The sequence below is a fragment of the Hippoglossus hippoglossus genome, chromosome 22 (assembly GCF_009819705.1).
Source record: "Hippoglossus hippoglossus isolate fHipHip1 chromosome 22, fHipHip1.pri, whole genome shotgun sequence".
NCBI classification, from domain to species: Eukaryota; Metazoa; Chordata; class Actinopteri; order Pleuronectiformes; family Pleuronectidae; genus Hippoglossus; species Hippoglossus hippoglossus.
The window spans coordinates 18,898,424-18,909,770 of NC_047172.1; the positions used below are offsets into that span (position 1 = coordinate 18,898,424).

The 11,347-nt window shown below is 41.5% G+C and overlaps 1 protein-coding gene across 6 annotated transcripts in view; it reads left to right on the forward strand.

Annotated features, from left to right (window-relative positions):
• daam2 (dishevelled associated activator of morphogenesis 2) overlaps positions 1–10,809 on the forward strand; it is a 101,727-nt gene extending 90,918 nt beyond the window's left edge. For 4 of the 6 annotated variants that reach the window (XM_034575519.1, XM_034575517.1, XM_034575523.1 and 1 more), the window contains 2 exons: positions 5,795–5,965; positions 6,360–6,572. In XM_034575519.1, coding sequence (XP_034431410.1) covers positions 5,795–5,965; positions 6,360–6,572 — 384 coding nt within the window. Of the gene's footprint in view, positions 1–5,794; positions 5,966–6,359 lie in introns of all 6 variants that reach the window. The other 2 variants (XM_034575520.1, XM_034575518.1) reach the window with 2 other exon arrangements.
• The last annotated feature ends 538 nt before the right edge of the window (positions 10,810–11,347 follow it).

The following is an 11,347-nucleotide window of genomic DNA, read 5'->3' on the forward strand; positions in this document are numbered from 1 at the left end:
TGTGTTTTAAACGTTACCGTTTAAAATCTGCGCTCTTCTTTTTTGCACAACTGGGAGAAACCATTTGAACCCTGCTGGCTCATGTACTGATGTATTATAGGAAGCATGTCAGCTGAAGACATCATTGGGACTGTGGGAATCCCAAAGTAAGACAGCGATGAAAAGATTTATGCAAACATGTTATTGAACATCCAAGTCTTCAGTGCTCTGTTGCACATTCAGCATTGTGATGCTGACGCAGTAGAAGCTTTGGAATCCTGCAGGCTGAGTTCAATAGTTGCACTTCTACAGTAATAAATACTTTATTACGAGGCATGTCGTGTTTCCAAAATAATTGACATAATGATGCTGAACGCCCAAACTGCTTTTAAAGGATCAACAGGTTGTGAGAGAGAGACGGGAGGACAGGGCCATTGGTTTTCTGTGCAGAGCCTCCCCTCTTCTTAATTATTTGTTCAAGGAGGAGGTCGGTGAAAAATCGGAGGGAAAACAGGTCAGTCGGGACGTCACGGGAAAAAGAGCTGGAGGAGCGGGCCACCGGTTACTGCTGTAAAACAAAAGAACCTGTGTTCGCCGGCCCAGAATCCGAACACACACTTTCTTTAGCACAACTGTGTGTGTGTGTGGTTGGTAAATGGGCAGCGTGACGCATTAACTCAGTGCTTGTCGAGGCTGTTTGACGCTCTGTCAGGTTTCCAGTGGAATACAAATATGGAAGTGTGGGTGTGCACCAGGCGTTCAGAAGGGAGGAGGAGGATGACTAAACAGAGCAGGCAGTCTGCTGAGGCTCATGAAGCTCCATGGCAACAAATCTGTGTGCGTGTGTGTGTGTGTGTGTGTGTGTGTGTGTGTGTGTGTGTGTGTCTCTTTCTTACACACACACACACACACACACACACACACACACACACACACACACACACACCCTCGCCAGACACTACTACATACAATACAAAGGATTACAGTTGTCCGCGGTCATGTGGGTTATTGGGACAGAGATTTCCAGAGGCGTGAGGGGATTTTTTTTTCTTCTTTCATCTAGAGAGATTGGTTGGATTTATTCTAAACAGCACATTCACACACATTCATCACATCAGCACATTCACAGACAACAGAAGATTTTTTTTTTGTCTCTATCCATGAGCAACACGGCTGAGTTCCAAACAGAACAGGGAGCGCTTCACGATCCCACATGTGCTGATCAGGGAGAAATATGGAGATGAGAGGGAGAGTTATGAGCAGCAGTGGTAAATGCTGCATTAGAAAAAAATCATTCATTTAAATATAAAACACCTTCAAGTAGTGTATCATCGATCTGCCTGTGCACTTTGATCAGTCAGACAAGTGTCCCTGCATGTTTTAGCCCATCAGCTGTTCACTGAGGTGTTGTTTGTGTTTTCCCTCCTTACAGGCACATTATTTTACTTTAATTACGATCACAATACTTTGCAAAACATAATGACTTGTGCTGAAAATGACTTGTGCTGAAAATGAATATCTCTATAAGAACAGGGCTTTGTTTAGCAGAGTTACTCGTATGATATGTGAGTTACAGATACCGTTCTGCCCCTGGTACCAGAGTTTATCCACTACAGCTTTTGTCATTCAAGTTACGTTATCATCACAGGATTGTACAGTCATGAATGCAGCTTGATTTGAGTGAATCAGAATTTTTCACAAAGCAGTGATGGAATTTTCTTATAAACCAATTTTTTTGTGGCATTTTGCCTTTAGTCTTAGTAAGAGTGAAATGGGGAAAGAGCAAAGGGTGGCGCTGCGAGAGGGCTCCAGCCTCCGTATGAGGGACAGGTGGGCGAGTGGGTGCCCCAGCAGTCATGTCATTTTGACAAGAATGCAGTGTCTGATTCTAAGAAATATTAAAATATAAAAACTGAAGTGCTAGAATGTTAAATCATGAGTCTGACTGCTACTATTTTCAGAAAGCAGATGAGGTAATGTAAATATCAGAATGGTGACATTGACAATGGTCACTGTTGGAGCCAATATGGGTGTGTTTTAGTTTTATTTAGACTGTTTATTTTCTGGGTATTGCTATGCCATGCCACAAGGGGGCAGTAACATGTTGGTGATGGGTTACATAACACAAGGGATGTGATAAATAGACACAGGTGTGTGGGCTCTGTGTGTTTGGATCGCGGGGATGATCTGGTTCTTACTGCACATGGAGCTACAGTTAAAGGCAAAAACAAAGGTAATTTTTGTATACTGCACGAATACCACATAACCACAATAACATCCTGGCAACTGCAACGTAGCAGCAGGACGAGTTACAAGGACAAAACCAACGGTTTGTGCATCAAGAAGGAGGGTAGGGTAAAGTGCTTCAAACGTAAAAAAAACAACCGAAAAAAACATTTTCTCCATACTGTTCCTGTGGGGTTATCCAAGTGTCCATTAGCCCCGACATTTAAATTAGACTCGTAAAGGCCTCATTTACAGCATGTTTTTAGCCTAAATGTCCTCTGTGATCCACACACTACCGCGGCTCCAGAGAAGGATATCAGAGGACATGATTTCTACACTTCTATATATTCTACTTCCCTAGATCTATCTCCAGCCTCCTTTCTTCAGTCCGGGTAAAAATCAACACTGCTGTGGTTTTGCTTTGGCAAATGCTTTATGGAACTTGACATATAGCAAATGGGCAGTGTGCAGAATTTTCAAAGTACATTTCACCTTAATGGAAAATTTGATTTTTAACCTTTAACCAACATGTGGAGTCTAGTGTTTGTTTGATAAAAGGATCTTAGCTATAAAATACAGTTTAAAAAATGTATTGCATCCTTTTCTACATCAACATCTGAGCAAATCAGCACAAAAACTGACTGCTGTTTTTTTTGTCCCCAAATATGAAATGTTCATGTGTGTATTTGTAGCTCAGCAGCAATTTCCAAGTTATTATTATTCTGAGTTATTTCCCACTTGCCCACTTTCATTGAACCTTTGAACTCACAGGTGTGGGGCTAAGAAGAGCTTTATTTGTTTTGTCTGCTCTTCACTGGATTAGTGCCTATGGATGATGAGGGATCACATTAAATGAAAAAACACAGTGATTGTCCGAGGACAGCTGGTCTTTATACTGGATTAAAAATAGGAACGAGCTCCATGTTGTTTATAAAAAGATGCAAAATTTAGTTTAATAAATTTACATTTTAAATATGTTATGCAATTTTAAAATAACTTTCCAATACCAGCTGGCAGCAGTTGACCAATCACAACACAGCAAACAAGCTGGCCAATCAGAGCAGGCCTGGCTTTATCAGAAGGGGGCCCTTAAAGAGACAGAAGCTTCAACCAGGTGTTTCAGTCAGAGGCTGAAAAGAGGAGCTGCTGCAATGGACAGATGTTCTTCCTGAACATTAGAGCATGCAAACCTTTTCAAGTAAGAAACCAATTTGAAACGATGATGGTGAACCTGAACAAACATGCTCATTGAGTCCTTGATCCATGATGAGTTGATCTGAAACAGTTTGTGTCTGAAAATGTTTCACCTCAGCTTTAATGATTAAAAAAATATGAGAAATGTTGAACTCAAACTGTCAGAGCCCAGGAAACACTCCCCCGAGAATAAGAGAAAATGTAATTAGCCTCTCAGAGAGCGCTGCCGTGTGTGTGTGTGTGTGTGTGTGTCTGTCTGTGTGAGGTGAGCTCAATGTGTGTGACTTCTTATTTCCCGTTCCACTTTGTGTGTATGTTTGTGTGTTTTTACTCATTTAGCACAGACCCGAGGGGACGAGAGGAAACAGATTTGACCAGACACATAATTACAGGAGAGAGAGAGGGATGATGATGATGGTGGAGGTTGCTGGGGTGACCAGCCCATAATAACAGGATGGTTTTGATTCCTCAGAAAAGAGCGAGCCCCAACTCCTTCATATCACAACACTAGGACCACATACAGTTTACTCTCCTCATATAAACTGGAGTGATATGATGTTTTCTGTCACTTTACTCCCACATACGATGAGAATATAACAGAGCAGACGCTGCAGCTTTCTCACTGGGAGACTTGTTTTCATATCAACAATAATCCTTGGATTGCAGTGCACATCAATGGACACGTGAAGGGTTGTCACATTTTCATTTTTATTCACTGCGTGTTTCCCTTGTGATATTTTCAGCTCTACTGAAAGTTCCTGTGTGTCTCTGTCTAATCACAACCTTATAATGAGCAACATCCAAAGTAAAAGTGAACATAAGGAAGCAGACAATAGTGTAGGGGATAGGGTAATATTTAATTCAAATTATGTAAATGTTTTATTAAAAACATCACAATACATTAAATTAGCATTAAATTATAAACTAGGTAGTGCTTTTAGTAATAATAGTATGTATAATAATATGTTTTTAACAGTTAACAGAATTACCACCCAATAAACTGGATGGTAATTCTGTTAACTGTGGTAGATTCAGGATTTTTCTAAATGAGAGGACATAGAGGGCCCAATTATATGTCCAACCTCCATGCACAATTCCCGATTTAGTAAGGTGCATATTTAAGTCATTCCTTGTTTACTGCTAGCTCTATAACTTTGAGCAAAGACACACATCACGTTCTTGAGCGTACTGACAGGACAGGGGCACTTAAGGGACCAATTAGCTTTCAGCTACGGGCCAGGGCCCCCCTGGCCCTGCCCCTGGATCCGCCCCTGTTATCACCAGAGTTAGTTGGTTCTACAGCCCCCTACTTCACAGCTGCCATCAGCTCTGGTGAACCCACTGTTTGTTACCTGCACAGCACTGAACAGTTGACCAATGTTATGAAGTATCTGTTGAACTTAGTCTTTAGTGGAGACCAAGACAGAGCTAAAGTAAAACTGGATTTACATCCATCACATGAAAGCTAATGTTCTTGTGGGTCTGCTGGATTGTTTACCACCATATCAACTTTATTGATGATAATATCACAGTGTTATTCCCTTCGGGGGGGGGGTTTCTGTCGCACCCACATGGCCAAAATATATGCAACATATACATGTTGCTGATTATACCTCACCTACGCTTTAATAATAGTTAACTTTTCTAAAGTAAAGGATTCAAATTTTTTTTTCCCCACCAACCTCATTTGTTAATTTAGAAAATAAGAGCTGCAATAAGGAGAAAACTAATGAAGGTGCTGCTTCTAATAGAAATAATAAGTGAAGCTGTTTTACACATTTCTCCTGAACCCAGTATAATGAGCATCAATAATATTTTTTTAGTACTCAGCGGAATTGCTCAGCCCCTTGTATTGAATTGCAAATCTGTCCTCATATCCTGCAGATGTCTTTTAATGAGACAGTGAAACTAACTTGGACCTTTTAATTTAAGTATCAATATTATACTTTATAGTGTTATATTGTTTTATATTATATAAGGATATTGACTGGGTCCATCTGCTTGTTGTGCTGTATACTGCAGTACAAAGCTTGGCGTGTTGGAATGTAGAGGAGGTTTGGCTGCAGGCGTCGTCCTGGCACAGAACACTGAACAGCTTGGAGAGAAGAGGGTGGACATACGGTGGTCAAATCATGCAGTCATTTTCTCACCTTGTGTGTGTGCGTGTGCGTGTGTCTCTGCTGTTTTTTGGGGGAACATCAAGTATGCATGCCAGCATATAAGTTTGCGCAAAGACATACTTATGCAGTGCATAAGAGATCTGGCAAAACACAGAGTCAAATACAATAAAAGTTGTTGTGTATGTATCAACCATGTCAATGTTTCTCTATCAATAGGTGTGTACAGGTCACTTTAAAATGCAATAATAAAATATACGTTTATTTTTTCTGCGTAGTTCTCCAAATCTCTGAAGCACTTTGGGGAGGACGAAGGCAGGATGCAGCCTGATGAGTTCTTCGGGATCTTCGACACTTTCCTACAGTCATTCGGCGAAGCACGGCAAGACCTGGAGAACATGCAGCGGCGCAAGGACGAGGAGGAGCGGCGGGCACGGATGGAGGCCATGGTGAGATATGCATAAACATGCTAGACCTGAGACATTCTTACAATATGTTGTAGGTTGTGTTGTTGTACGTCGCGTTGATGTACGTTGTGTTGATGTGAATCAGGTTGTTTTGCGTCACGTTTTTTTGCGTGCTGCTGTTGTACGTCAGGCGGGCACGGATGGAGGCCATGGTGAGATATGCATAAACATGCTAGACCTGAGACATTCTTACAATATGTTGTAGGTTGTGTTGTTGTACGTCGCGTTGATGTACGTTGTGTTGATGTGAATCAGGTTGTTTTGCGTCACGTTTTTTTTGCGTGCTGCTGTTGTACGTCAGGTTGTTGAAACATTTTCATGATAGCTTTTGGTGCTGAAACCAAAAACTGAAACGTGTGACATGTATCTTTTCCAGCTCAAAGAGCAGAGGGAGCGGGAGCGACGGGCCAAGAAGTCCGGAGCCTCAGAAGAGGTCGGCGGCGAGTTCGATGACTTGGTCTCGGCCCTGCGTTCAGGCGAGGTCTTCGACAAGGACCTGAACAAGTTCAAGCGCAACCGCAAGCGCTCCGTGAACCAGCTGGTGGAGGGAGGTGGCCGTGAGCGAGCCGTCACCAAGGTCAACTACTAGGCTGGGAAAAAGAAGGGGACAAAAAAAAACACTAGACACCTAAATTCTGCCGTGGCGTAGATCTGTTAGCACCTTTAGTCCAGGTCCTCTGAACAGTGACTCTGGAGAGGATGTAAATAATGGCTGGACTGGACGTGTATGGATGGCCACGCCATTGATTGAAGGATCTCCTCTGATTGGTTAGTCCTGGAAGTTGTGTGATCTCCTGAGCTGGGCGAAGGACAATGGACATGGATGGAATGGACGGACAGACCACTGTGACACATTATCCCCTGTCTTATGACCATATCCTTTAACACTGTGTCTTTCACTCCACTTCTCCTTTTCCCTTTGCAAACCCTGCAGTGTTCCTCAGTAAGATCTTTGGAGCTGGACCTGCCCCGTCTTTTTGCTACCTGTCTCTTAAACATTGGGATCCGCTAGTCACACTGTACATAGACACGAGACAAAGAGAAAAGGACTAGGAGGAAACTCGAGTCAGAAAGAAAGAGAGAACAAGAAGGTGGAAGAAAGAGGGAATAAACCTCCACAGTCATGGCTGCTTCAAGTGTCCCCCGGAAAAGAGAGTTTTTGCCACAGAATGGATTTTCATGGACTTCATTTTCTACAAAGAAGGACATGGAGGTCTCCAAAGGCCAGAATGCTTCGTAGGCTTCTGAAAGAGTGGAGAATGGACACGAGTTGTTGAGGTGATGGCTCTAAAACAGAGGATTCAACCCAGCACACAGCATTCCCAGGCAGGATGTGCTGCACAAATCATCCCCAGGTTGCCACTTCAGAGGAGGCGACTCTTCGTCGCTTCATCCACCCGAAGAAAAATACAAATCATGACTGTGCCACGAGGGTCGAGTCTCGCCCAACACTCTTCAGTGATTCAACGTTTGTTCTGGCATGATGCAGTGCCAAAGCAAAGAGAAAAAACACGTGTAAATGTATTAATACGAAAACATACTGCAATTAGACCTTGATATATATATTTATATTTAGATGCAGACAAGCTAATTGCAAAGATGTAGAGGTTTTTTATGTTTTTCATGGCATTTTCTGGGGTTTTGTACACACGATGCATTATTTGTTGGTGTTGCAAGTTCACATTGCTGTTGAAGTGAATTTCTATACATTTTGCGCTTTATGTAAAAAAACAGAAAGATAATCGCTCGTCCTTTTCACACTCGTACGTCTTGTTTGCACTGTAGCTTTTCCACATGCCGACCCACCGTGTCCCCTCTGTACTTAAATTATCCACAACAAAGTTTATGAAGGAACGCCATCATTTAGTCTCACGGGATCAATCTGCAGTGAGATCACAATGCTCTCTGCCTGCTGCGCTGTCTGATTCACATCGGACTGTGTGTACACAGCGGTTCTCATGTACAGTGTGTGGGATCTGTTTCACTGGTGCTAAAACATGTGGTCTCTGCACAGAGCCACGAGTCCAGTTCAGGATTTTCACCCTCACTTTTAAGGAGTGCATGATCGCTCAGTCATCCTCACACAGTATCTGTGTTTGTATTTGAGTTGACGTTGTGATATCGGACCGCCCCGCGTATTCAGTCTGTTACTGCAAAGTCAGGGATCAACGAAAGCACTGACATTCTTCATTGAGGCTTGTTGCAGTGTTCAGGGTTCTTTCGGCCTCAGAGAACATCACAGGAAACATCTGTCCTTCCAGCTTCTCTCACTTGTTTGTTTACATCTGGTGAGACGCTCTTTCTATATGTTAATTTCTACAACAACCGAGGAAAAGCCTCACATGCTACTTCCAACTTTATATATATATATATATATATATATACAGCAGTAAGACTTTAGCAGTAGGCATGAAGGAGGCTGGAATGTATGTGGTTACCTCAGTAAAGTATTGAAATGGACATAAGAGTATCGTGCTGCAGAGAAGGGCTGGAAGCTTCCCCACAGAGCGGCGTCTGAACCGCGGGGCGAGCGCACTGCTGTGGCTCGGACGTCTTCCTGCTCCCGGTGCTTAGGAGGATAAGTGAGCTGATGGGCTCAGACTGCATTAAGGGACATGGAATGAAAGGAAGGATCAGTTTAAAACCAGAAACACACACCATGTATGAACCTACATCTCGATGTAAGCAGTTAAGAGGTTTTAAGTTCAAGTGAAAGATAGTGATTGTCACCTATTTTAATTTTGGATGAACTATTTTAGTCGTTTCATCCTCATGCTGACATGTTTGTTTAATGTAGTCCAGTATAGGGCTAAACACCAGATGTTCAAGAGTCTCCTCTGGTGTCCCTGTCATACGTGTGTTCTAATAATCTATAACACGTTTAAATCCTCATGTTTCTTTATGTTTTGGCTTGTCACCGTTTGTCATATAGATTCATCTAAAATGACTAGGATTTGCAGAACAATCCCTGGTTCGGTTTATTTGAATAATAAAAATTGATTTTAATCTTGTAGGTTTGAAAAATTACAGTAAAAACAGTAAAACCCACTAACCACCATCTCAAAATAGACATTTTTCCCACTGCACTTCATCCAACAATCACATTTTGCATTTTCAGAAGCGTTACAAGACACAAGAACAAGAGATTTCCAAAGAAATGCAGTTGTTTTTTTCATTTGTAGCATTTCTGAATGAACAGACAGACTTCATCCTTATCACCCATTTTCCTTATGTATTTATATGTATCTCTCATAATGACTTTTCCAGTTATTTTCTGTTCTTTGTCATGTTTTCACCTTTAAGTGCCTCTGACGCTGTTTTCACATGTTCCATTCCCGCTCTTGTTTTAGTGCTAGTGGCTTTTAAAAAAACATTCATGAACTGGCGCCATCTTGTGGCTTCCACAGAGTGCGACACTTGACCCCGGCTCTAGGAAACTAAAACTCCCAAATAACCCATGTGCTGTTCTTCAGTGTGGCTGCCATTTCATCCATTACCTGTTCAGAGAAAACCCAACTCACTGCACTTAAGCTTTAGCTGAGTCATGTCCCAGAGATGCAGCATCAGGAGTTAACTCCCATCACAAGTTTATTCTTCAGATTTGAGTCAAACTGCAGCAGAGAGAAGCTGATGTGAGGCTGTGAGACACTGCGAAGAGGATCTTTGAGCCGCCGGGTCCCCCACACACTTCAGAGATTAACCAGGAAACCAAAAAGACTGAAACTCTCCGACACTTTAAAAAGAAATCAGAAAAGCCCCTGTAGGGTCCGAAGGGGGGAAATGTGGTATGAATGCTTATTCTTTAACCAGCATCTCATGTATATTTGAGCTCTTCTATTTTCTAACCTCTGCTCCTTTTTCTTTTTTCGAGTTAATCAGAGTTCGTATACCAGGCCCTTTAAACTCCCTAATCCAGAGCTTTAACCCGTATCCTAGTGCAGACTATTTACTGAGGGGTATCGCAACATTGTCAGTATTATTTCATGTTTGTGTCGTTACATGTTTGGATGTTTTATTTGGCCATTGACTGGCTGATTATTGTTTTTGTTTTTTTTTGGAGTGTAAAGATGGAAATCAGAGGAATGAAATTAGTAGCTTGTTCAATGCACTTTTTTATTATGGGACATTTCCATTTGCAGCGCCGTGTTGAGGGCTGAGACTCCTCGGAAAGAATGAAGGGTGCAACTGAAGAGCGGGGCTAGAAAAACGGAAAAGGGCACGTGAGGTGTAGGGGACCCCGGCTGGGCCGCTGGAAACACATCAGTAGTCTGTAGGATTTGTGGGAAGAGGTGACACTCCTACGTTAAGTTTAAAATCCTCACCTGTCTGTCACCCACTTTGTAGAATAAAAAGAAAATGGCGGGGTGGGCGTTGGTCTCTGTCACCTCCACATTTCTGTCCAATCCGACACTTGGCATTGACCTGCATGCCTGAGAAAACGTGATTGTGATGTGTTGACTTTGATCGAGGATTGCCTACGACATGGAATGCACCCGTTACACAATCTGTTCTGCCTGAGAAAAAAGTTGCACCCACTTTTTAGAGGTTGTATAATTGTGAGGAGTCAGTATTTTTATGGTTGGGAAAATATCCTCCACAGAAAGATGTACAGTTGGAAAAAAACATTTTGTACACCATGCTTGATGTTTGAGATACGATTGATTAAAAAAAAATACAAAAAAAAGATATTAAAACGTTGAGGAATGTTCCATTTTCCTGTATATTGTACCTCTATTTATTTGCCTTATTTAGTTTGCTATATTTTGTATGTACACACAGCATTACAGCAAAATGTTATATTAAAAATATGAATATGAATAATTAAACTGTGGTCCGTGTATGATGGATAGTTTTGAGACTTGTATAAGAATGAGAATCTTATTTTTTTTTTTCATTTCCATAATTTTATTTTTGTTTTGTATTTTTTTCTCACCCTGTGTCTTTTTGTAGGGTTACAATAAAGTTTTGTCCCTTACAAGTGATTGTTTATTCTTTCAGTCACTATCACCAAAACTCAATGAGGGAATAATGCTTACATGCTTACACAGTAAAGTACAAGTATATATATATATCGTACTGTAAAGCTGGATTCTGTGCTCTTTGATCAGAAAGCCTTGATTGTCATTGTCAGTGCTGCATGCAATACAATTAGTAGCACTGATCCTGTTTGGTGCATTGAAAAACAAATAAATTAAAAGAAACACATAATAAAAAACAACATATAAAAAAACATACTTAAGTATAAACTTAGATATTCTGTGCTTTGGAAATAAATAGCATTGATATGATGTTGCACATGAATGGTGATGGTATTGAGTGATTGAGTTCAGTGCAGTAATGGCCTGAAAAAGGTGCTGAAACTAT